The sequence below is a fragment of the Colletes latitarsis genome, chromosome 7 (genome assembly GCF_051014445.1).
Source record: "Colletes latitarsis isolate SP2378_abdomen chromosome 7, iyColLati1, whole genome shotgun sequence".
Lineage (NCBI taxonomy): Eukaryota > Metazoa > Arthropoda > Insecta > Hymenoptera > Colletidae > Colletes > Colletes latitarsis.
The window spans coordinates 20,320,950-20,348,884 of NC_135140.1; the positions used below are offsets into that span (position 1 = coordinate 20,320,950).

General features: G+C 45.0%; 1 protein-coding gene across 1 annotated transcript in view; it reads right to left on the reverse strand.

Moving 5' to 3' along the window:
• LOC143343180 (disintegrin and metalloproteinase domain-containing protein 10) overlaps positions 1 to 27,935 on the reverse strand; it is a 176,049-nt gene that overhangs the window by 139,811 nt on the left and 8,303 nt on the right. The window contains exon 2 of the mRNA XM_076767789.1: positions 15,923 to 17,923. Within this exon, the coding sequence (XP_076623904.1) occupies positions 15,923 to 16,013 (91 nt within the window). The 5' untranslated portion in view covers positions 16,014 to 17,923. The remainder of the gene's footprint in view (positions 1 to 15,922; positions 17,924 to 27,935) is intronic.

Genomic DNA, 27,935 nt, shown 5'->3' on the forward strand with positions numbered 1-27,935 from the left:
CCCATGCGTCTAATAGTTTACAAAAAAAAAAAATAGGAAATCCAATTTCTAGGATGGATGGCTAAGAGTGATAAGAAAAATTTGCCCGTTGGGTGGTGTTCGCCCCTGGAGATTTGGTCAGCGCGTGGGAGTTCGGTTGCGGAGCAGGTCGAATTATCAATTTTCCGTGGGTGCACTTGCCCGTGACGCGAGGTGTCACTCGCAGGATGTACGATCGGGGGTCGCAGATGCACGGGCGAAATATTTCGAAAAATAATGCCCCGCCGCGTCAGCAATGATATACATTAACAACAGCGTTTTTCCCGAGCCGTTACAGCGCAATCGGCGCGCCATTTCGTCGTCGCTCATCCCCTTCCCGTCGCGGGACACGTACACATCGTTGCTCGCAATTTTATTCGACCCGTCCCCCTCGATCCCCGACCCCTATAGCACGGTCGTTACCGCCAATTCGCATTATCCAATTTTTCGTGTGTCACGTACCGTGTCCTCGATTCGGTAGGTCACTTACTCGCTGCAATTACACGCGGCCCAGACCGCCGTTGCGCCCTTTTCGGCGTCGATGTTTGCAGAACGCGTCGATTTTCTCTCATTCCCACCCCCTCCCCCTCCCCAGCAGCCCCTACTCCATTCTCGGTCTCCTTTCATTACTTTCCACCTCGCCTTTCCGTATTTTTTCTTTTATTTCTTCCCTTTACAATCTCCCTAATTTTCTCTCCTCCCCTGGCGCCCACTTTCGACCCCTCGCCCCTCCCCTCCATTCCCACTCCTCTCCCCGCAGCTTTTTTAATGTTCACCCTCCCGCGTTTGGTCACTGTCTTTCTTGGTAACCTGTTCCTTCTAATTTTCCCTCCTTATCTTCGCACCCCCTGCATCTCTTTCCCATTTAACTTTACCCTCCGCGAGTTTTCCTTTTCCTTTTGTTTCCAACTCGCCCCAGTTTTCGGCGTTCCATTCTTTTTGCCATACGTCCTTCTCTTTACTCGTGCCTCTCCTAATGTTCCCGGACCCCTTTTCCTTCCAACCCTCTCGCGTTTCTTACTATTTTTTATTCCTTTTGATTCCCGTTCGCTGGCCTTTTTCCGTTTCCATTACGTTTCAACCCCCTGCTCGCAAACTCGCCCCCTGGACATGTTCGATTCCGCGCGGAACAGCAACGAATTGTTTCTAATTTACGGCACGGACACCCCTCAATGTTATTTCGAAAATAACAACGCTACACCCGTCCGCCATTTTCCTGCACCCCATTCCGACTCGTCTTTTCTATTCTCGCCTTGGCGTTTGGCTGCCTTCGGCCCTTCCCTTCCGCCCTAGACTCGCCGGTTCCACACCCCCTGCGTTCAGCCCTTTGTCCGTCTTTTACTGCGAGCCCACGGATAAGGGTAGCGAAAGATGGAAATGAGAGGAGAGGGAACGGAGCCGAGGGGAGGGACAGAGAGCTCTCGACGACGGAAAAAACGCGAGATAACGACGGCGTTGCGCCACAATCGCTCTGTCTATCGAGCTACCTTTTTTTTCACCGCTGTTCGTTGGTCACGTATTTACCCCTTGGAAACGGTGAAAAGCGAAGGTTCTTTTTCTCCCCTTCCGGATGAAAAGCGAACTGACGTCGAGTCAGAGAAGAAGCAGGATCGTTTAATTAAAAGTCCAAGTGCTGAAATTTGTATTAACTCCGGCTGCGCTGAAACTTCACCCCTTTCGTAAATTCATCGGAAAATGGAGAAGTTTCGATTAATTCTCCAGAGAATTAGAAAACTACATTACGTTACTAAATATACAATTAAATTGGGGATAATTTTATTCTAATACGCTCTCTTTTATGCTGATCCGTCTACTTCGAAGCACAGAGAACCTAGTGATATTTGAAACTTTAAATAAATACGAAAGAAGATGGAAACGAAGTTTTTGTTGCCCCCAAATTAGACACGCCCCTTGAAGACGAAAGTGTCGGGTCAAGTCACTGTTTAATTCTTCTCCAAACACGCGCCGCGAAGGTTTACATAGTTCGGGTCAAATTTCTGTTTGCAAAGGAGAGACACGAGCGGCCGGTTGCACTCTGCCCCTTGCGTAGCCAGTAAATTAAATAAATCCCACATAGTGTGCGCTTCTGTCCGACCGCACACTTTGTCAGCACGTTCAAGTTTGTAGAAAAAGTTCGTCGGTGTATGTTTGCGTGTGGATGTGTACCTTGGGAGAGTTGTACAAGTTGGTCACTAACGTATTTGCGCGGATAAAACCGTAAAGGATGTCCCAAGTGTGAAACCGGCTTAAAGTTGTAGCAATCGAGCCTGTGTGCATTACGGTTTACAATTACGAAACCTTTGAAACTAAATATTTCCTTTCAAACGCACTTACGGTGGCCCTTGCGATGCAGCGTACGTTTCAACCGTGCCTTTCAAGCTTCGGATTGGAGTACATTAACCACCCCTCGTTCATTTTTATCGTTCACGTAAAATTTAAAAATCGTAATAATTATTTCAGGTCACGAATTAACGTTTCGTTCAAAGAATATATATAGAGATGTTTTGTACGTCTTGTCCCGCGATGAAAAACAATTTTACGAAATTCATTAAAACGTGGAACTCATTGAATATATTCGAAGCATCATTGTATCCCCGGAATTTTTAACAAAAGTTCCGCGAAGCGTATTCGTATTTCCAATTTAAATTTGATCCTGGGACTATTGCTTCGTTAATTTCGAATAATCATATACAGGGTAGACTGTATTTATAATCGTATGAAAAAAGAAATTTGTCTAGAAATTATTTTTTTAAATATTATAAACTTGCCCCAAGGAGTTGCGCCCCTTGTTCAGCGTTCCGTTCGCCCTCTGTGAATCTCTATATTATTTAAACTTTTGACACTGACGACATACGTTCAGTGCACCGTCGGATCGCATCCCTTCGCGAAAGTCACCCCTCGTCGTTGAAAATCCGCCGCAGTGGCGTATCGACTTTTTGCCGGTCCGCCGGAGAGAAGCAAGAATAACCCCCACCGTTACCCGCGGGCGGCGTGACCGGGGGGAGGGGAGGGGGAGGGACGGCGAGGAATCTCCTCCAAGACTTTTTCCATTTCCGTAAAGTTTTCTACTCTGACTACGACGTCTGAAAATCCGGACGGTCCACGCCGCCACGACCTACGCTTCTCCTCTCGAGCGTAACAAAAACCGTTCGGTCTTTCGAAACGGGGGTGGGTTTCGAACGGAGGGGTATGTAGCCAGATTAGATTCGTTTCGAACCTGAAAGTGTATCCAGTGCCCCGGGTCGAATTAGCGGACTTGAATTCGAACGGAAAGGCAAACACCGTAGGAACGAACGCAAACGTGTTGCGAGGTAGTTTTCGAGGCAATTTTTTTCCAAGGGTGGATCAAGCGAAGCAATTCGCCGCTTTCAAGAAGGCTTTCCACCGTGCATACTCCTTTTTTTTCTACGCTTTCGAGGAGCATTTTGTCTGCAGAGAGACTCTGAATCGCTCCGTGACGGGGGATTAGGGAAACGGTGCGTTGCCTGACATATGGTTGACTCGTACTACTTGCGTTTCACTACTTCGCGTTTCGGGCAGATACCTTTGTATATTTCTGCGGATCTCATATCGTTAACTTCTTCGTGTCTACTGTACACGTTACTGTGGACTTTAAGATTAATGGAATATGTATATATATTTTTAGAAAATAATAAACGTCATGTTCGAAACCACTTTTCAATCTGATCCGTCGTTCAGCTTTCAGGATCTTTAGATATCGCTATATCGTTTCGAACATTGATCGAGCACGTCGAATGGTCGACGTTTTACCGCGGCTGATTCATCATTTACCGACATCACTTACGTCGAAAGAGAAAAGCTTGTTAGAGGGTTCCCCTTTTGCAAACATGTAATCTGTGGTATACTTTTGCAACGCAGACTTTGACACTCTAGAAAATGCAATCTCTGTGAGACCCACTTGGAATTTACGTCACATTCTGTCAAAATATGTTATAATAAATTAATTAACCTTCTCAAGGAGCTTTTATGCGTTACACGTAGAGCTAACTCATTAACGTCGCAAATTGCCATCATCAACGGAACATGCTTCGTCGATTGAAACACCAGAAGCATCGGAATTTCGCGTCGGCCGATTTATTATTGACTCGTACTACTGCGGTCCCGGCGCTAGTTCGCATAAATAAACGGTAACAGCACACATCGGGGCCTCTGTCGCGTTTTTGACAGAATTCATCAAGCCGCCAGCAGAGTCGCGTCGACAATGTCTCGCTGCTAAAATGAAAAATATGTTCCGGTAACGTGTTTTGTTCGTTCGACCCCTTCCGTGTCTGTCAAATTGAGTCACATTTGCGTGGCTCGTCGATAAGTGAAAAATGATCCGACCGGAAATTTAGGTTAACGTCGGCCGTACTGGGAACGACTGACTTCGGTAAATTTTGCGTTTGACAACAATGAGAGACACCATCAATCTCGCGGCAATTTTCCCAGCATTACGCCGCGTAATAAAATAATGCACCAATGAATTTCCAGGGTGCGAGTGTCCAATTCCTGTGGACCATCAAACGCGTGCTTTCGCGCGCTACCTTGGTTAACGACCAACCACGCGACAAACCGATAACAATGTACAAATTTCAATTAGCATTCGATGGCGCGAGTGTATTTAATTGTTGCTCCAACTACCGCCGTTTGTGACTTCGCCGGGAGCTGCTGGGCTGGTCAGATTTTCTGATATCGATTGGGATTCCTTTTCTCGCGGAAACGAACCGTCGACGATGTTCCGAAATTTACCACCGCGGGGGTTGAAAAGTTACAGGGGTGGTTAACATTGTACCGAGCAAACTTTTTCGACCCCTATGAAATTTAAGAGAGCGTTCCTCGCTATACAGGGTAGTTAAGGGTTAGAAACGTGTCTCTTTTAGCTCTGTTTTCACCCCTATAATTTACATACGGGGTCCTTCCCGACGACACGATTGAAATTTGCACGTCGTTTCAAAGGATATTTAGATGCATAATATACGAACGATGGAACATTTTCCTGTACGATTTTTTTCTATTTTCGCTTGGAACAGAGCTGTGCCTTGGCCTAACTGCCGAAATCATTTTGCATAACTGGAACAAGCACGGTCTATTCGATAGAAAGGTTCCACCCTCGGGGAAGCTTCGACGTAACGGATCTGAAACGAGGGGTACATTTACGAATTTATAATGAAGAATCGGAGCACGCGATCGATTTCAAATTTGCCATGCACGTGCACGGACTTTCGAGAAATGCCTAGGAATTTTTGTACGCTGATGCAATTATTAAATTTTAAATAACAGCGTCAATAAAAAGCGACTTAACCCTGAGTAATTGATTTCATATATTTATGAAAAACAACTGTTGGAGGTATCATAATTATTTTAATACCTCTAATGGGCGAACATATTCTACAAAACCTATTATAATTTCAAGCCGATAGCTTTATTCCTTTTCGAGGTATCGCTTCCGTAAGTTTGGAAAACGTGGTTTCGAGATAAACGGCTTTAAAGTTTCGACGAACAGGATCAGAGCCTACAGATACCGAAATTTAAACTCCTCTAATTTTCCCAGGATGTTAGATCTCCTGGATCCGTTCGTCGACGCGTATCACGTTCTCGAAAAATTTACAGAAAATGTATAAAATGGAGAAATCGATTTCTCAGAGTACCAGACCAGTCTGACCTCTTAAAGAGAATCAACGCAGCACACGCAAAGGGTGGCTACTCTCGTCGAACGTACGTGACAACTGCTGGAGAGGGAGGGTCACATCGTAAAAATTCATGGTCGAAATTTACGAGGGTGGAGCCTCGAAATTTTCCAGCTAACGATCCGCTTCGAGGGGCGCTAGGGTGGAAAATGGGGGGTAAAGGGTCGCGAGAGCTCGCCAGTTTTATTGGAGGCTCGTTTATGAGCCGTTTGCTGGCCGCTCTTTTACGAGCTATCGATAAATAAGCGGGCCCGCTCATGCGATAAAAGCGGAACGGTTGCGTCCGGTCTATGTCACCGCATCGGGAGGAATTAGAGAATCGTAATTGCGAATTCTCGCTGGACCGCTGGCCCCTTCCCTTCTCCCCATCAACTTCTCCCCTCCCCTCCTCGCGTTGCGTCGATTAAATCGGACCAGCCATCCAAAAAAGTTGTCGAGCTTCTTTCGATCGCGTTCCTAACACGGTACTTCGCCACGTAACATTTATCTCGCGGGGGTGGTTTTTACGAAACGTTTCGCAGCACGGAAATTATCATTCGAAATCTTCCAATTAAAAAAGACGACCACGGACACGTCGTTGGATCTCTAAAATATTGATTCAAAGCCCTTTTGTATTAGCCACAACGATAGCTGGATTTACGAGGGGAGTTTAAATGCCTCTTTAGCTCCACGTGCATTCAGGGCCATTTTAAATTAATTAACTTAATGAATGGAATCCTCAGAATAATTTATCGAATTTATCGAACACGCAGAGAAACGGACGTAGTCTCGTTATAATTTAATCGAGAACACAGGAATAATTGCGATTGTTCAATTTGAGAACTGTATTTTTACAAGGAGCAGAAAGGCAGGGGGGAGCAGAGCGGTATGCGAAATTGAAATTTATGTGGAGCTTTCTGGAGGATTGATTGCTCCAGGAATTAAACGCGGATGAGAAAGAACCGAATTTTAATGCGGTAGTCGGTGCTCCGCAGCGTTGGTCTGGCTAACGTCAGTCACTATCTACTTAAGAAGTTTGATCGAGCTCCTTAATTGGAAGAACGAATTTTCCATCAATTCACCAAGCCCAGGTAACGCTCCAACGAAAGCAAATAAGTCCGTTAGAAGTATTAGCTTAAACAAATGCAAACGTTCGTAGCAATTTTGTCGTAAAACACTCGACATCGAAATCAATATAAAATTTAATTAAAAATCCAGTCTTTCGATAAAAAAAAAAAGTATAAAATTTCTACGTTCACGGCGTCTATTCCCCCCCCCCCCCCCATTTACGTGGATATTGCAGCGCATTCTTGGCGAATATAAACAGTTATTTATTAAACGAATCAGTATAAAGGATTCCAGATTATATTTAGTGGATTAAACAGTTCGCTCGAACGGCTTGAAAATTTCAGTATTTCCGGACGAGATACTACGATTCCGAAATTAACGAACCGCTCGCGATATACTAACGGGTCATTCCATGATTTTATATCGACGTCCTCGACAACATCCTCGTTAAAATCACGAAAGCCCAGACTATTTGCTATCATCGTTTGTAACGTTCGTAACTTTTCAAACTTTCCAGTGCTATTTCACCGGGCCGTTTAAACCATAACGACTGCGCGTACACGTTGTATTTAATTCCATCGCCGCGAGAATGATTCAACGGATTTCTCGGTGGTGCGCGATTTTTCGTCAATATTTTCTGAAAAACTTTCGAATCTTTACTACCGACCCAACTAGACCGTTTCGTAATAATGTTCCGCAAAAATACAAAAATCTTTCGAGCGAAATACAAACACATTCAGCGTTTTAATTAAATCTGGAAAAAGTAATGTCGTTTACGTTTCACAAGATGGATTTTGCAATTTTATTACAACGTTGCTAAGTAATTTTTCGCTGACAAAGGGGAGGAGGTACATTTAATTTAGCTAATAATTATAATCGAGTGCCTCATTATCCATCCGCCACTTAACCGATGCAACGCTCTTTCTCTTTGGGTTTATGCAAAACACTGGAATTGTCTCTGGATACGTAAAGGAGTTACCTACAGCATCCTTGATCCCCGAGAGCATCAAGATCTGTCACGATAATCCGCAATCTCCTTTGCGTTCGAGTTGGAGGAGCTTCAACGAGGCTTTTACCGTTCTATTCTGCTAACAGTAAGCTGCAGTCATTTTCACAAAGGGTTGCGTAATTTTTTTCTCCCGCGAGAGCATTGCTTTGTAAAATTACGCGGAGATTTGACAACCCTCGGCGCACGGGACGAAGTAGTAAATAAGTTGTATGTACACTCGAAAATACACCGGTTCGTTTCGAAGCCTGGCCCGCTAGTTTCCGCAAGGATTTTCCCCGCCACGTTTAATCGAATACGGGCCAAATTAATTAGAGTCCGAGCAACAATTTCGACGAACGCCGGGCTGGAAATAATCCCGTGACGCGAGGGGGGGGGGGAAAAATTAAACGAAAGCAAATTAAGTATCCCCGAGCTGGGCGAGAGAGCCTTAGAAACGCGGAAACGGAACTGACCCGGTGTAAAATATACACGAGAGTCCGCCTCGTAAGAGGTTTACCGTGGGAAACGATGGTGCACGAGTGCCCTGCTCGTCGAGAGATATCATAACGTGCTTGCAGGTGCCAATTACGAGCGCATAATGAGATCGGAAGTGGCCTCCGTCAATTATTAACCCCATTTCCCTGTCGGCGTCCTTGCGTTTCGTCCCCGAGGGTTCTCGAGACGTCGCCGCTCACGGAAGCGTCCCTTAGTCCTCCCCCTCCTCGTCCTCGTCTAGGCACTGATTAAATTAAATCACGCTCATAGCGCGACGTGCATCCAACGGCGTCCTTTAATCGAATCCAGCCCCGTTAATACGCTGGCGAAACTTCGTAACGAATTAAGAAACTGGGACCAACTCCTGACCCTGATAGGCTGACGCCTCCTGCACGGGGCTTGTTTCAGACCCTTTTAAGCGGACTAATATGATAGTCGAATTATGGTCGTAACGGAGACCGATTCACTTAGCATTCGTCCCTTTGTTACGGTGATTAATTATTTTACGATAGGGGTTAATTCTCAAAAAATATAAGAAATACTTCGTTTATATTTAGGGGTCGAGACAACCCTTTAGAAACAGTGTAAATTTTTTTTAAATCTATGTAAAGAATATTCACGTATCGCCCTAATATTTGGATGTAAACAGATTCGATTATGGTAGAACAAACGATCGCTAGCGTTATTCGAGGCACTTGATTCTTGAGACGCGAGGATGGAATTCGTCCCGCGTATTCCTCATCGCGTATGCAACAATTCAGCAGAAACTCGCGGTTCTCTTTTCTCCGGGTGCACGAGACCCAGAAAGATGAGCGCAGGCGGAGTCGCGGGTGCAATAAACGTAAAAATGTGCCAACACGTACCGGGGGTGAGAAACGAGACGAAAGATTTAAAACGAAACGCACCGTCATCGGACCCGGATATCTTGGCGAGTACTTGCAAAGGAGACTTTATGTTTTTAGTAGGGCGAATAAAGCGATACGAACCTACTCAGCTCGACCTAACCTTACCTCAAATGGCCTGGTGCACCTAACCTGCTTCGGCACGTACTTGAGAAACCCAACCTAACCTCGACTCGATAGCCTAGCTTACAAAAGTTATTTCACAATTGGGAATTATTCTACGAAAGCAATTTTCGTAAAAATCGGTAGAGTCTGTCGAATTCGAGGTTCCGTATTTTCGAAACGATTTCGAAAACAGGAAAGTGATGACTTAAACCTACCCTATTTTCGCGCGGGCTGCAACATATTTCAATTTGAACAAAATCCCCGCGCCATCGAGCACAAAAGTTATCGATTTAGCGTGGAACGACCCATAGCTATAACCCATTATTCGAAGCGGCAGTCGCGTGCAATGACTATTCCACGAACGGGCGAAAAGCTTCGTTTTGAATGGTCAGGGCCACAGTAGCCTCTTTTTCCACGGGATAACGATGCTTTTAGAGGAGACCACTATTGAGGAAAAGAGTTGATCCGTTGGGAAGTGGAGGTTTAGCGCTTCCGAACTACACGAGTTTACGCTTCCGTTTCTGGAACCGAAAGGAAGCGCATCCGGCGATCCCCGGAAATTCCGGTTGCTCGTTACGATCAACAGCCACGGGAATATTCGAGAAACTCCTCCAAGACGGAGACACAGGACTTCTATTTGAAGCTCGTTAAGAGCCTCTCGAAATTTTTCCTTCGAACGAGCTTCTCTTCGATCCCCCACTCGAGAGGGCTGTTTCTCTCGACGCGACGAAAGATCTTTCAGCGGTCGGCGAAGAAGCGCGGAAACCAGGATCGAAAATATAAGGAGCCACGGCGATCTTCATCCCCCTTGAGTTATGCACTCGCCCCTCGTTTTGTATGCCGGCTGACGAGGTGATAAATAATTTATTCGACGGAACTAACGTACTCCCGCCGAGGGAGAATTGAAATTTAAAGGTTCGGGATTGTTAAAAATTATAACAGGGGTAAATTAAGAACGCCAGTCCGGGTTGGGTGTGTTAATATTGGTCAAGATCGTATTAACAAAGTAATCGAGCGATTAGATGCGTAGTAAGACGTAGAGGTTCCGCATCTAATGGCTGGATAGGTTGGTTAAGTGTATCCTGATTAGTTCTAGGTTAAGACTGGTTTAGGCGTCGATTATGTTTAGATAAAACGAGTCAGGTATAGATACAGCGAGGTACTACTGAGTTGATCGTACAGCAGGCGAAAGTGAGAAGCACTATTGTATTTGGAATTCTTACGAGGCTGCTGACATCGTTCCCTATCTCTTCCAGCCTTCTTGGCAATTCCCTACTTTTCCCTATTGATTAGATTATCACGTGAATATGCAATCGCGCGTCCCGCTGCCATGGCAACTCCGTTTCGATACTCCCTATTAGTCGTTCGGCGTTTCCGTGTCGCGGAATATTATCGTCCGCCATTACTTCTCGCGCGGGCCTGGCTGCGAACGATAACAGGCGAGAAGAAAGGAGAGAAGAATGGCGCGACGCCTCGCTGTGCGTCGATTTCGTTCGCCAATGACTCAGAAGGAATATAGTTCGAAACCTCGCGAAGGTTTCCACGATAAGGCGCGTTCCGTGTTGGGTTAAAAACGAACGATTCAAGGTAAACGAGCAAAGGTCGCTTTCGAATACTTGGGAATCGGACATTCGTCGTTTTTTCTTGTCGGCGGCGTTCTTGCGAGGTGCAAACGGGTAAATTGGAGAGCAGCGTGCAACAGTAACTGCGCTCGGTCTTTTCGCGTTTCCGATGGCTCTTCTGCGCTCGCAGCTGCCACCGCGCGATAAGAGGATTTCACAATATCGAGTTACGAGCGTGTGCAAAGTCGTTACATCGGGGTCGAGTGCCATTCGAGGGCCCTTTATTCCGTGCGAGCACTGCCAGGAGCAGCCACCTTTCGAGACGTTCTTCCCTCTTCTGTCTGCGACCTCCTTGTGACACGGTTCTTCGAAAAACCGAGAGCCCTCCAACCGAACCGATTCACGATAACACAGCCCGTTTTGTTTCTTCCCGATCCGTGTCGCGAGGAGAACCCGAGAACAGTTCGCGAGCAACGACAGCCTCAACGCGATACTTATTAACCCCTCGTCCGATAGCTCAACCCTGTTTCACCGATACATTTTCCTAATTGCTCGAGGAAAAATTCTTCCATCTTTTGTTTACGACGCGTTTATTACGGAATATAGTACGTAGGTATTTACAGATAATTTGTAACGCGGGCAGTTCTATTCAAGACCGTAGCAGGAATTATAGCGAACAGTAATTCAACGTTTATTTGTGGGTCTAGCCTTTAACTACCTAGCCTGCGCGCGACCGGATTCAACCGCCGTGCCGGGCGTGCTCGCTTCCGGTGGATGCTGCGTCTCCGGAAACCGGAGCTTGCAATTGCTCTTGATCGACCTGGAAAAAATCATGTCCGCTGACACGGTCTACGAGAAAGTGATTTTCAGTTTAATAACTCGATTCGCGTGTTTCTTTCTGGCTATGGCGTAACGATCGCTGCTCCAGCGTGCTCGTTTTCTCGTTCGAGCGAGAACGATTCGATAAGAGAACGATTCCTCCCGGGATAAGTGCTCGCACGAACGTATGAATATGCAGTTTTATATTCAGCCGCCACGACGCGGTCGCAACTTCTGCCTCCGTGGAGCCATCAGCGTCGCGACGACGGCGTTAACCGACGCCGCTATCTTCGGTTCGTATAATCTTCCCGGTGACAGCGTTTGGTGCCACCTTGATTTTTCCCATGAATTACGACCGACGCTGTTCCCTTTATTTAGCCGACGCTCGACTTTCAAAGTGTCGGATTTGCTCGAGCCAGCGACCAGACTTTGTCTTTTAACTAGCCTCTCGGCTTTGTACGTTCGAGTTCCACGCGAGGACTCCCAGTTATTCTTGAGGGAAAACTTTTTCGCGTTCAAGCAAAGACCGTTCCCGTCTTTCCCTCGAAGCGTGGAAAGCGAATTAACGGGACACGGAAATATTAATCGAAGACGCTCCGACCAGATGTCTGACCAATAACGATCTAATTTCACTCGACGTTGGTGAAATTGCGCGTTCTCAAACGACGTCATGCCGTTTCAAACTTATCGGTATGCTAGATCGACGTTGTACGATGATACTTCAACGTCAGTGAGACTGTGGGTCCGATCAGTGGTTCACTGATATCACTTATTGGCCATGGTAATGTCTGATCCGCGACGACCTAATTCCACCGCTCTCTGGTAACTACGTTTGATATTGTTCGACCAATGATGGTGTATTACTATTGAGCATCTATTGTAACGTCTAACTAATGACGGTGTTTTAAGTAGCTTGTTAACGTATGATCATTATCGATGCAACTCTACTTCGAGACGGCCTCCTGTCTGTCCAGTCGCGTGTTCGTACTACTTGTTTGCAAGACGACGTTCTTTCCGATCAAAATATCGTCAGAATTCATCGATATCGTGTACCGAAAACGATGTAATGTTTTCAACCAGTCCACTGTATCGATCTTCCGTCCATCGGGCAAACGGTTCGACGGTCATTAGTCGAATTCGCGAAACATTGACGTTGCTTTGGACGAACCGGGCAGAGAGTAACGAATGGCCGTGTTGGCCCCGGAGTGCATTAGCTGCCACAAAAATATGCAATTTTACGGGCGGTACGTGGGTTGTGCAGTTCCGTGATACACAGCCTCGTATCATTCATTACGGGTTGCGGCCGCGTTTGGCTTGCACTCGAGGGCGCGTCACTCGTGACGCAAAGTAGACACCCATGCGAAAGCACAGACGTCAGTTTCCTCCCTCCTTCGTGATATAATTCATCGACGCTGGATTCTCGTACAATATTTATCAACGTTTCTTGAATAATCCTCGACCCCGGGTAAGCACTTGACATCGATTTTCTCTCGCCGCGTGATGAAACGGTTGCACGACGATTCCAGTTAGTTCGTCGGGAATCCCGCGGAGGAAAAACCAAAGCCTCAAAGGCTCGAAACGACGGGTGTTGCAAGGAATTTGCCAAAAATGGGTGCGGAATTTATAGCGAACGCCAATAAAAGAGTTCGCCTCTCCATTTTCTAGTCCGCGCCAGGGATCGTTTATTCCGACGTCGATGCCCCGAAATGTTCCACTCGCTATTTTTCCATTCGTACGACAGAGCTTTTAAATTTATCCTCTGCCTAGATATTAATTGCTGAAAGATAAATCAATTGGTAATCCGAAAGCTAAGAAAATCGAGCTCTAACGGAACCTAAAAGAAAGCAGGAATATGGACGGTTAGTTTGGAGTATTGATAAAAAAAGATGGAATACATTTTTCTCTGTTGTCGCATCGGTTGCTCATCTGAGAGAAACTTGTCCGAATTAGAGTCGGCATCGCCGGAGGACGCATTGCTCGACAGGCCGTAATGAAATTGTTCCGTTTGCCGCTCTAATTGCGCCGGCATTTTTCGCGTAATGCGAAAGCACGTCGCGACGAGAGGGCCGATATTAAATTTTTACTTTGCTGCGCGAGATAGCCCCTCCAGACTGCCGCGGCTGGTTAAATATTTATCGTCGTGGACTGTTTGATTTTGCGCGGCCGTGCCTCGTAAAAATTAACGTAAAGCCAATTGAAAATTGTAATGTGCACAGTTTAAATAACATCTGAGAGGAACCAGGGTCAACGATGTTCCATAAGAAACCTTTAAACAGAACCGTTTCAAATTACCTCTAAAATAGATCGTGTCGCTTATCGATTAGTTACTCGTCGGAGCGATTCTCGAGACGAACGCTCGGGGAGCTTCGTCGCTTCGATTAATTCCCGACACGCGAAAAACAAATCTGGACGCAGTCCGGCTGGTCGAAGGCGCGGGCGGAGGGGTGAATTTTTCCAGGGACGCGGACAAAACGACAACAATGTCGACACGAGTCGGTTGGCCTCGCGCGACGTTGAATCCTGATGGACTAATTCCCGGAATGGAGGCGCGCGATTGCGCGAGCAAAGCCGCGTAATAGCGCGAGCGACGCGTTTGCGAAATCGAGCGTGCCTTTCCACTCGGTGCGCCGCTCGATTTACCGCCGGTTCGTGTCTTCATTTCCATCCGCCAGGGCCCGGAGAACTGGCTGGCGCAATAAAGGAAACGCCGCCATCGATACTCGAGGACTCGAGGAAACTGTCTAGCGTTCTTTGTGTATCTTGACGTGGAATAGTTTCCCGTCCACCCACGGCACGATATAGCGAACGTAACGTGAACTTTAATGTCCGTTCGCTCGAAAGAAAGCGAAACGAGTTCGATGTTTGCGTGCAAATTGAAAGAAAGGTCCACGTCTGACCATATATGGGTGTGTACTACTTGCACTTATTATTCATGGCAGGCATTAGAGACGCGGCAATTGGTAATCGAATGGAACGATAAGTGGGAATAGTATTTATGCGCAAATTGGAATCAAGCCGATGTCTGACCATATACGGGTGCACGCTACTTGCACTTTTTATTTATCGCAGACATCAGAGACGCGGTAATTGGTAATCGAATGGAACGAGCGAGAGAGGAAAAGTGGCGAATAGTCGAGTCGAGAGGTTGTAAGGAACCGTGGAAAAATATCGGGGAAGAAGTCAAATTTTCTCTCGCGGTGCTTCAGCAGTTCTCGTCCCCCGGCCGTCGCGACTGACGGAGGAAGTGAAATGCGGCATGAAGATTCCCAGAAAAACGTCGAGCAACTTTTCCACAGCGGATTACCAGCGTTGCGAAATGGAATAACTTTTTCCCCTCGTTGTTAAGCCGTTATCGTTCGTCTCTTTTATCGTGGAGTATTTTAAATTACGGTCTTCGCATCGGCCGTAAAACTACAGTCTGCCAACAGCGCGCGGAAAGACGGGAATGCACGGGGGCGAAAGGGAGGGAGGGAACGGGATTGCCGCCCTCTCGTTGGGGCTCCTGTAATTTCGATGAAAAAAGGACTGTCGGGGGAAAAAAGTTGCAACAAACTTCCGAGTTTCCATTAAACCGCATCGCCGGGACGAACGTACGATCACGATATGAAAGAGGAACGAAGAAGCATTGCGATAAATGACAAAGAGCAGAGAAATTACAAGCAGATAGACCGCTGCCGGTCTTGGAATTACCGCGGTAACCGTAGCAGTTGCATTTACTTTTGCCGACGGGTGGAAAATCTACCAAGATCCTTCGGTAATTGCAGAACTCAAAAAGACGCGACAGAGTCTATTTAGAAGTCCGGTCTTTTGCTCCATAATTTCACTGACATTTCATAAAAACTTGTAACGAGCTCTGGAAGTACTTCCTCTGTGCCGGGCATGGTAAAAATAAATCCTATGACGCGAACAGTATGGGACTTTTAATGAAAATTTGTACGGTTGATGGGGATGGTACGAGTCTGGGACTGAGAAAACTTTGAAGGTACGTTGCATTTACCGATACAATCGCGAGAAATATTTTTCAATTTAGTGTGACGCTACTCGAGGGAAACTTAACGTCCGACCATATACGACCTCGTACTACTTAAATTTCATATACGCGCTCTTGCTCGATTGAAAAGATTGAAACTTTTGGGAATCGTTCGACTGTTTAATTCTCAAATCCATGGGTGTCCTGTTCCCTTAAATTTTCTCCGATTCGTCGGCTCCAAAAATCCCGTACAGCCGCATAATCGTTCCCTGCAGCTTGGTCTCGGTAAAAACGAGCAATAAGACACAGCGAGCAGATCGGGCACTTACCTTTGTGCGGTATTAGCGGCCAGGGATGTAACGGGGAGCCGGCAACCAGCCAGACACATGCCAGCAACACTCCGAACATTTTCACCCCCATCCACTTCGGACAGACGGAAACTTCCCTGCTTGTCCTCTCGCCTGCTCCTCCTCCTCTTCAACTTGCTCGTTCACGTTGCAGTTCGTTCTTCCCTTCTTTCCTTCTTCCTCCCATGAATCCCTTCCTTCCTCTTTGTTTTCCGCTCTCTTCCACGTTTCACCCTCCTACCCCGCCTTGCTCCAAGAGGGTCCCTTTTTAAGGTCTCCCTTTAATGTCTCAATTTTCCTTTTTCTTCTGCTCCTCTTACTCCTGCGATCGCCCGCCTCCCCCTATTTCTCGTCTCTTCAAACTCTCGCGTAACCAACCCCCTCCTAAGGAGGGTAAACACCGCCAAGTCCGGACCAAACACGGACGTAGCAAGTCCCGCGACCGTGTACCGTGTCTCAAACCAACGTCATAGTCCGTGCAACTCCACCCTGTGCCGTGTGTTGCTCTCGACCCTTAAAGGCCTCAACCTGCACGCACGATTTGCATGAAGTTTAATCGTCTCAAGGCGTTTGTTATCCCGGGATTCGTCTAGCAAACTATACACGGGCTCCAAACATCCCTTGATGCGCGAAAACTTTGGTTCCGATATCTTTCTCTGGTTTTACTTTCCACCAGAAACGAGCTCGCCGTTAACTCCAAGCCACGTATCGTATCGCCGAACAGAGGTTGCCGTCTCTATGGACCGTGCATTTTCTGGAATATGTAGCTGGTATCCCGGCCGCGTTTGTGCGGATGCTCTCGGATTGGAAATAAATTCCACTTCGAGGGAGCACAGAGTGGAAAGAATTGGATGCACGGGACAACTTCAGGGAGATACGCCCCCGCAATGGATTCGCGAACCGATCTCCCGAGCATCCCGGACGACTCGTTGGACGCTGTTAGAAATCGCTGTTGCGCCTACCGGAAATTGAGGAATAGCATCGAGCACACGGGCTGCACTTGTTCATCTTTTTCGATGGGAAAACTGGACGGCCACCGAAGTTTCCAATGTCTATTAATGAACGGGTTCCTTCGTTCTTAAATAGTGTCCTCTGCTAGAAGAGGATGACTCTTGCGAAGACATCGTTGCTGACTAGTCCTTAACATCAACTATATCCACTTAACTAGTCCTTAAGTCAGCTAACATTCTAGAGTTTAAATATGCCCGATCCTGTCCTGAACATAATTTTTCCCTAACGATCACTGACTCTATCGACATTCTAGACCCTGGCTAAACGTACTCCGGATCGAACCGTACCATTATCACCCGACAGAGACCTGTCCAAACTTCGTTCGTGTCATGGGTGATCCAACACCTCGCAAACGAGATTCTTGACTGATGCATCCCTCGACCCTTAACGCTAATCTTCCAAGGTTAGTCATCTACAGAGACTCTCCCAAGGTTGTCCTCGTCGCTGCACTCGTCCGAACGACAATTAACGCGATTCATTCGTGTCCTTCGGTTCACGCGTTACCGCCAACAGCTTCTTCAGACGATATCTCGAGTTCCCGAGACTCTAATCGACGACAGTCCCTGTCTCCAGCGTTTCTTGAACAGAGCACACGTGTAAGAACTTGTTGCCACGAGTCCGGAGCACTTATTAAACTTTTCGTGGCCCCAGGGCCACCGCGGAATTGTGCGAGATCGCGCTTCCTTTCACGCCAGGACGACGAAGATCCTCCCTCGGTTCAGACAAGGGACGAGCGTCAAAGGGAAGCGCCTCTCCCGTACCCTCGCTGAATCGCATCGCGCGACGCCAGGAAACCCGTCCCTCGTCGTCCCTCCACACCTCCACGCCGCGGATATCCGGCTCTAATGAAATACTTCGCGTGGCTGACTGGTTATTAAAGCGGCGTCCACCGTTCAAAGGAGCCGCTGATAATCAACGCCTGGACCTCCGTCCCGACCAGGAATCTTCGTGGTCGTTTCTTGGGCTGCGTGCCTGAAAAAAGACGTGGAAAATTCATCACTCGTACGTCCAAAGTATCTTAAATCTAACGAAACAAGAGCTTTTTTTGTCTGCAAGCTCCTGTCTGCAACCGGTAAGAGCGTGGTTCTAATGTGCGTAGAAAAACAAGTCGAAAACGTAGAATAATCTGACTATTATTGAGTATTTCTACTTACGTTTGACTATTATTGAGTATTTCTACTTAGGACTGGCTACTCTCTGATATTTCCACTTAGATCTGACTCGAAACTTTTGTTAATTTTCTTTCCCCGAGTTTCTACGAACCCCTTTTTGCGTCGTTGCGTATCTGCACCCGGATGATATTAGCAAAATCGAACGGCTCGCAGTCGCAGAAGTATTAGAGGTATTTAGCGAAGTTGCATTTTAAATGGATGCAAATAAAACGGGCGCCACCTAACGAGCGACGGTCCGCTTTTAAGAATGTTTTGCGAATCGTCGGTGCTCCAGGTTTTTGTTCGTCCCGCGCAATTTTCCAACCGGATTGACCCATATTTTTATTGAAAATTAAACGTTACGACCTGGCGGATTTCTCCACTTAAGCATTCGCGTTTTATCGAATCGCCGTTGGGAATGGAAAGCTAAGAGTTAATTTCTCAATAAATTCATAAAGTTCTGCGTTCGTTCGAAAGATTGTACAATGCATTTGGATATTAATTCGAAACAATTGTCCCTTGTTTGTTAGACTCTGATCCCGTTCCATTAATTAGTCGCCCGGGTCACGCTAAATATTTCGTCGCTTACACTTCCTTGTGTTCCTGCATTGTTAGAGAAATCCAATTAAACGAACGATTCATCTTTGTCCGACGGTGCAACGGGTACCATCTCGACCGTATTACTTAACTTATTTTAGAAATATTATTGCGCCCCTTCCTCGACAACGTAATTACGTTTGCAGCGTTTTATCAATTTATCGTAATCAGTCACCAGAGGGAATAAGTAATTTATCCCCTAGGTCTTACGAAAATCCATTAAATGTCGTTTACTAAACTGTACCGGGTGTGTCACTTGACTGTATTTGTTAACTAAGATTTGATAAGACTACAAAGGATATATTTATGTACCGTTGCCTACGCTTTTCCTACTGATTAATGCAATTTTTTTATTTCCTATCCGTTTTCATTTCTCTCTGTTGTTATAAAAACAATGGTTTTACATTCTTCGGGAAATATTTAACAAGCAATGCGGAGGAATATATGTTCGTACAAAAATATTCCCTTTTCTTTTTATATCGTATATTGTTTTTGTATATTCTCGCTGCTGAGGTTAGGTCAACGCCCGTGCATGGTTGTACCTCGTTTCTATGTAGCAACGTATGCTTCTGTACCTTATTTGCTCCTTTTGCTCGTTGCTCCGTTACGTTCTGCACACGGTTCTAATAAAATAACGACGGCTTACTATTATTATTGTCTTTCACTTTTCGAGAAAAATTCAGCATTTAATTGCCTGCATGCGAATAAACCATACACGCTACATAATTCATATATTCGCAGAATTCTCTTCGACGTTAATTTCCAGCCACAGGGCAATCGGGAGACCCAGAACCGCGCACGGGAAAAATCTACATAGATGTCGCGTTAGTAGCGATAACAGCATTGTTTTCGGTGCAATGGAACCGTGTTTGCGTCTCCTAAAGATAAGAAAACAGAAGAACGTTGTTGCTGATAACGGGATGCAACGTCTTCCCGGCGCCCGAAACAACAAACAAAGGGTTGGCCCCGTGTCGCTGCGGGAAGAATAACAAAAACGTTGGAACGAGCCACCATTAAAGGCTCGTGTCGATGATAAAATTCTGAACGCGAAATACCAGTTTATTTCAAGCTTTGCGAGTATACGTGTTCACCCCTTTTAATAAGAATAGCATAAACACGAATCGAAACAGTGGTGGGGACGGTTCCGTTACTTGAATCCAGGGTAGATATTTTGTCTTAAAAGGCGAAGATAAGACTTGATACTAATGATTTAAAATCTAGTGCTGAGTGATATTTAATCAGAGGTTGAGAGTACTCAACGACGTTCCCTTTCAACATACTTCAAGGCACGTTAAATCGAAGTAGTCGTTAGCATTATAAATAATTACAGTAGGTATTAATTGAATATCGCATTGGTTTGGCCCTTTCGGAGGCTCTGATTGCGACATGATTTGTACACCATTGTGCAACAACCGTGGGCAGCTTTATTGTATTTAACGACACGACTACAATCGAGAGAGCCTGTGCTTACGGTAAACGAGTTACTGAATTTTAATTGCAAAGCTTCCACGCTTGTTTTCGTTGGCTCCTTTATCGTGTTCTCGCTATTTATCGCCCGCGCCGCGCGGTCCGCCGGGTTTCGTCTGCGTCTTCCTTTAGTCACGCGCCCCTTTGCATACCGATTTACATACCTCTCCTAACGAAACGCAATTAACAAGTTAATTAGCCACTTTCGATACTTTTTGCCCGGCCAACTATTTTTCTCGTCCCTGCTCCGCGTTGTATTTAATTATCGTTAAAAGAAAACACTCGAAAACAACGACGACAACGACGATGAAACGTCGCTGAATTTATTACCTGGAGTCGAAAGACCGGAAAAATATCTTTCTCTTTGTACCGCTGATGCAAAAGTAACGACTCGCTTTCTTGTAATTACCGCTTGCGAAACGCTTGCGAGAAAAAGACAAACTGAAAAAAGCTGTTAATCTCTTTTGTTTCAGCAGCATTCTTGGCCGCACGATCCCTTTTAACAAACGTAGGATCACTGCTTTTCCTCCTTTTACTTTAATCCGAACCTCCAGCTCGTAAGCAACGAGGACTGAGTTGACAATAATTTGATTTCGCTTGAAAAATAGCAGTATCTATTTTTTATCTTTGTTGCGTTGAAGTTGAGACGAAGATAATTTCATAAACTATGGTCTAGAAACGACCTTAAAGTAAAAGAAGTAGAATCAATATACAAGAAAGTCTCTCAAACTACATCAAACTACGTCAAACTGATAATTTCTCGACACACACGATCCCATTAAGAACTCCGTATACATTTTCCACAAAGAATTCGTTACTATTTTGTTAAAGTAACGAAGATATTCAAGGTGCTCGTGAGGAATGGGGGACTTTTCGATTGGTTCTGTGGCTCATTTCTCAGGAAACCGAGGCTTTTACGAAGAGCTTCATCCGCGCTTGACAACTCGCTTCGTCAGAAGAAAGCATCATCCCGATTCTTCTCGACCCGACCGATATATTTCAATCCCCCTTTGTCAGTGGGGAGTCCCGAAAATAGACGACGATTCAGAGGTCCGGAGCAGTGGACGCGCGGACGGGACGCTTTTTTTTTTCTCTATCGTTGCCGTAGCATCCCTTTCCTGAAAGCTCGACTTTGTCAGAGCGGCGTCGATCGCGATAGGAAGCTCCGGTTGAAGAGCGCGCAGCCAAAGGACCGAGCGCGACAATAAGGCGCCTTTCACGCGGTCCACTTTACTGGACGCCACTTGCTGGTTCACGGCTTTCCTGCCTCCTTTTATACAGACCACTTCGCCGCCACCGCCGCTGAATGCGGACCATTCGCTCGTAAAACTCGCACGCCGAACAAATAGCGTTGATTTTATTGCTCACACATCCGCGGGAAACGTTGTACAGACCGATGGAGCCAACCGCGTGACCCATTTTACCGACCGAGTCGCTTTTAGCGCGGGAAAGTCCATTCGTAATTACGCCGTAAGCATTATTTTATTATATTGGGACAAAGTATCCATGTAGCTAGCGATCGTGAGCTTTTAATGAACTCCTGTTCGAGAAAGGATTAGTCAATATAAATTCCAGTTGTCCAGGGCTGTCGAACTGTTTGCAAAATTGCCAGAAACATAGTAATTTACGATCCTAGTCGATAGAGGCTTTGCTTAGAAAATATTAGTCCCCCTCAAGGGCTAAATTGTTCGAGCGAGCGCAGATACGTCTTGGAAGACTCGAAGTTTGACGGGAAATCAAAGTCCCTCCGGTGAGTCACGTCGCTGGACAGCAGAGAAATTGTGAAGTTCGAGACGAGTCCGTCGTGCGAGGCAGCCTCGGGCTTCGAGAACCTGTATTCCAATAGCGTTCCCCAGCGCTGCAAAGTCAACCCATCGCCCGGTGGCGATGCCAATTATTTGCAGACGCGCGTATATTGGAGCGATCGAGTGCGAATCCAGAGACGAATTTCCGAATTCCCAAGTCTCACGAAAGGACAAATATTCTGTTTTTTTTTTCATTTCGTATGAAATAGCGAAAACCAAATCTCAAAATACTGTCGCTAAGACCTAACCTCGAAAGTGAATGGCTCTGCAAAATGTGTGCTTCCGCGACCTCATTATTTCGTTACGCCATCAAAATGCAACAACTTTCTTTAAGCGGAAAATTTCTTATTCGAAACGACTCGTAATTGTGAAAGCAAAGATATCGAAAAGCAAATACTTTACGAGATATTTGAAAAGAAACGTTTAATGAAGAACGCTTCGCTCTGCACAGTATACCTGAAGGAATAGCGAGCGATACAGAAGTTGTACTCGCCGAGAAATTGAAATTTAACTTTCCCCGAGTCAGAGAAGACCGGAAATAGAATTGCGGTTTCGTTTACCGAAACTTGCATGAAAGTTGAATAAGTGAAAATTTAATCATAAATCAAGCAAGCGCGGACCTACTTGCCGTAGAGGCTGCAATGTTTCCGGTAATTTAGTAACGTGCATCGGTGGAAGTTTAATTGCAAACATAACCTTGTTTCAACTTCGCTAACCATAACCTTTTTACATTCTTCGCCGCATCAATTGGAACCAATTCCCTTCCCTTCTAATTTACGCCATCGAAGAGGCGTCGTTTAAGATCGTCGAACAACACAATAACGTACCGCTATCCGAATATTAATGGGCATTTAAAGTAGGTGGACGCGTGCAGCGACGTTTCGCGCATGCGCTGCTAGGGAATCCGTACGTGTAGACCCCGGTGCCTGAATCGTGCGCGCCGTGAAACTTGCATGGACGTCATTAGCCATCCGAGACATTATTATATTAACCACTTAACAGCCGTGGTCAAGTTAATTCGGATAACCTGGTCCCCAGACAATTAAGCAAAGCTATGTTTAGCGAATAAAATAATGCAGAGTCAAGTGAGAGGAATATAAATTTTGGAGGAGAAATTCCTAAATATATTTTCGCGACAGCCTTTAAATATTTTACTCTATGGCGCTAAATTTTAGAGAGAATCGCCAGAAGTTAGCCTGCGAAATTTGACGCGTCTGGGCACGCGCAATACTCGAAGCACGAGAGGGGACACGGGTACTAATTTGCTCCGACGAAAAGACGGAGATAAATTAAATAATGTATTTTCTGAACACCATACTTGCGAGGCTTTTCAAAGCTGTGATACATGTACTGGTATTTACGTAATTAGAGCACGTTCCCTCGAAGCGCAAACACGTTCTCTCATTATGCTCGATACAGGATTTTATAAATTCTCCGGCGTAATGAGATCCCGCAATCCTGGCCAGCTCCTATGTTCCCCGGAAAATTAGGAAATATTTGCGAGTGATGTTGCACGATAATAAATTTAATGAGGCCGGCCTGCGACGCGATAGCGGAAGACACCTGGAATACATGAAAACAACGCGAAAGAGAAATCTTTTCCGTTTTCAGCGTAGTATTTCTTTTCTCTTTCAAACCAGCCACGGGATAAAGTGAAATCTGCGTTACTGTTTCGACCGTAGACTGTTTTTTCGTCGCGAAAATAACTATTTTACGAAGCGTATGGATTAATTATAAATATCCTGTTTAAACATTGATGCGTGTCACGATATAAATCTAGAAGCCTGAAAATACACTCGCCATTCGGTAACAAGCCGGTCGTTACACCAATGTATAGCAGGGAGCAGGAAAGAAAAGTCCTGATCGGAATGTCTGACTTCTAGGACTTTTCTTTCCTGCTCCTTGCTTGGACAAAAAAGTATTAAACAACTTTTCTGTAGGACGTTAAACAAAATTACTAAAAATCAAAAACGAATTTTTAAGAAAAATCAACAGGGGGTAGGTGCCTAAATTTTTCGACGAAAAAAAATAATTTCAAATCGTTCTAAAAAAAATATTTTTGTCTGCAGGGGTCAATTATAATCATTTTTGGTGAAGAGCCATATTCCCGAAATCCTACTCATTTCCTAGAAAAAAATTCGAGAAGGTGTGAAATTTTTTGACAAAATTAAAAAATTTCGAATCGTTCTAAAAAAATTATTTTTGATTGCAGGGATCAATTATAATCATTTTTGGTCAATAGACCTACCCCCGAAATCCTGCTCACTTTCTATAAAAAAATTCAATACGAGCGGAACTTTAAACCATAATAACTTTTTAACGAAGCCTCCATCATCAAATTAGTAATCTTGACTTTCGTCTTATTTTGACCTCTAGAATCTCCCATTAAAGTTTTTCCCAGGGATGACCGAACACCCTGTATATTTAGTACGAAAATAAAATGTCCTAAGTCTGATACGGATGGATGGTCGAACGATGGAGAAATCACGAACGTTTGTCGCTGTATTTTGTAACGGTGACGCAATCTTAACTTGACGCGGGCATTGTAACTTTAACGAGACAAGAGCTAATCGAACTTTCGACATCCAAGCTCTCGTTTGTTGAAATTCGATTACCCGAAAACTGTCGTTCGAGTAGGTAGCACGAAAAGGCCACTTATCCGCGAAACACGAGCCAACCAACGATCAAGGGATGGAAAGTTTGTGCGTGGACCGCGATATAAACGGTAGAACGAACACCTCTCTCGAAAAATGTAGCTCTTCGGGCTCGTGTGTCTCGCTTTGCGCCCGAAGAATTTTTCGATGACGGCAGCGAGCTCGTGACACATATTCGTCACGCGTCCACGGATGTGTGCTGGTCGACATCAAAGCGCGGGCTTGCAGTGAAATTATTACGTACGCATTACGAATCACGAAGCGTAAAAATGTAAAACAGTTCCCGTCAACTTCAGAACGTCTGCAGGGATGTCGAGGGCACCTCTCGCGTAACCGTATTTTCCATTGGGAACGACTTTGACGAGCGTTGAATTCGAAAACGAAAAGTAAACGCGGGAACGCGGGAAAAAATGTCGAAGCTAGTGAAAGAAATTGGAAACGAGACGAATAGCCGAGCTCCAGACAATGAATATTCGAAAAATGTATTTAGGGATACACAGAGGCGTGGAAAATAAATTTTTCAGAAGCTGAATTTTGATAATTGATTTTCTAACGGTAGCGTTGGTATTGAGTGAGAAGAAGTACGATAATAGCACTGAATCTGGAACGCAGACGGTTTACAGGACGGTCACAGTGATTAATGAATTAATTTAGTTAATTGAAGAACGCTAAAACGGAGAATAAGATAGGTAAAAGTAAGATTGCGGTGATTTTCTTGTTCCTGCAATCCGTTCCCTTGCTATTTGTCCTTCAACCGGTAATATCTCGAAGGATTTCGTGGAAGACCAAGCTTAGGAAAAGCTAAGCGTGGCTTAATTTAATCTTGACCGTGCACGTGCATCGGACAAGCGATAAATTGATTGAAAGAAATTTCTCCAGGGATATTTCGTCGACGAAGACTCATTCGAGGCACGAAAATGAATTTTTCCCCGTGATTGACTTTCAACGAGCAATTTCGCGCAAACAGGTGAGCGCCCGATAGTTTAACCTAGCAATTGAAGCAAGTTAACAAACAAAAAAAGAATCATGGCGCGTACATTTTGGAAATTTCACGAGTGAAGTGTTGTTCAAAACCGATTCAACGAACAGAATTATTATCATTATTACAAGTGGAATAACATCTACTATTTTACGCCAGTATTATTAATCAAAATTAATCTCCTAATGATGACTCATTCTGTCCATTATGCGACTTCCCGTAAAAGATCGAGAACGCAAGGATTTATGGTGGAAATTTGATATCCTTTTTCCGAGTACATAAAAAACTCAATTTGTCATTAAAACACTATATTAATTTAAATATCCTGCAACTTCGCGCAAAGTTCGATTTATCGAAGAGATCCAGCGATACTTTCGGTAACGCAAACTGCACGAGGAGAAATATGAATCAATGATTATTTATGTCTCTATCAATTTCGATAAAATTACGATTGCCCGTACTCGCGCTCGGGCTTATTTAATTCTGTAGAAATACGAACTGAAAATTAAATTCTGTTCGCTCGGGCGTAATGTTTGCGCAACTCTTTCATTATGAATTACAGGATTCCGGATCGGAATTAAAGGCAACTTTTTGTGGACAGTGAAAACAACCATCGTCCTATCGAAGCTTTCATAAATACCGGGTCGCAGTGCTGTGAAATGTATACATTAAACGAAAATCAACGAGTGAAATTGATCGCGCATTTCGATCAGATTTACTTTCAATTCAGAAACATCTGCGCTTGTTCGTGCCTCGATCGACGAGCTTTCGCTTAATGAAATTCACAAATGGTTTTCGAAACGACGCGAAAACTTTTATTTTTACACGCTACCACAGAAATAAAATAATGTTTTCGCAAAAACCTGTCGCGAATTTGATTAAAATTCATAATGTGGACAGTTACGTTCGCACAACTGAACCTCGAAACTGCAAGCTGACGCATGCCTTTCGAAATTTCAGCTTTTTTTTATACAGGATGTTCGGCCATCCCTAGGAAAATTTTAATGGGAGATTCTGGAGGCCACAATGAAACGAAAATCAAGGATACTAATTTATTAATTGAAGCTTCGTTAAAAAGTTATAAAAACATTTTCGGCCACACATGTTCCGGCAACATTCTTCTCTCTATCCTACGACCATAAATCGGTGAATGCTCGCTTTGAAGCAACTTTATCGCGTTGACGGTCAGTTTGATTACGTCTAGGTCTCCGTGTTGGGTCTGAGCTAAACAAAGCGAGGTCAGATTACATCAAACTCGAGTCGTGTTACGTTCAATTTCAAGTTAGGACTTGGTTAGAACGGTAATAAACCTAACTTTGCCCATATTCGATACGTATAGTATTTGATCCGAGCTACGTCCGCGTCGGATGGTTCAAAGTCGGGTTCACGAAAAATGCATGCAACCAAATCGGCTCGAAACCATCGAAAACGCGATATTTCGGCGGGACATACGAAACTGTAGCAATAATGTAGCATAGTGAAACGAGTTTCGATGCCGAGTTATCGCGATTACGCTCGCGCGTTTTATTTATTGCGGCTGTGCACGCAACCAGACTAATTAATACATCCGATATGCAGATTATACCGAAGCTGCAGCGGCACGTTTAATCTAAACAACTTTCATACTCGCCGTTGGGTAGCTGTCCCCTCTCTTTACAATTTTTTAAAAGAAGAAGTTCGCGAGGGAGACTCACTTTTTAAATACTTTCAATATAAAATACGCTTATCTTAGAAATAGGTTTACTTCTTTCGCTCGCGTACAGTAGTCCCTCGTTTCATGACTGAATTCCTTCCCCCGCATCAAGGCAAAGCAATTCCTATGTTTCTGCTAATTCATATTGCGGAATTAAAGTTAAACAGATCCGTGCGTGTTCTTTCGCGAAAGGAAAACTTTTCCATATGCGAATGCTCTTGTTAAATTTTCAAAAAGCCAGACTTGACACAATTCATCTCCGAGGCACGAATATTGTATTCGCGAGTGCTGTTTGCCGAGAAACGAAACAAAAATGATCGTTTACGTCGTTCCGCGAGAGAAAACAAATTTTTACAAGCACTCCCGACAAATCAGACTTTACTCTGAAAGGAACCTACCGCGACTCGCTGTCGCGAATAACATTAAAATTTCCAACGCGGCCAGACATCGGTGAAACGACCGGTGCTTTCAATGTCCGTCCACGCATGTCGTTCAGCGCGAAACGATGGAAACGCTGCGCCTCTGCCGCGGCGACCGAAAAAAAGAAGACCCGGGAACGTAGTTACAAAACAGGCCGTCCCTTTCGTTCTTTTTCTCCCTCTCACGCCGTTTCCCCTTTGTTCCCGAAATGTAAACTG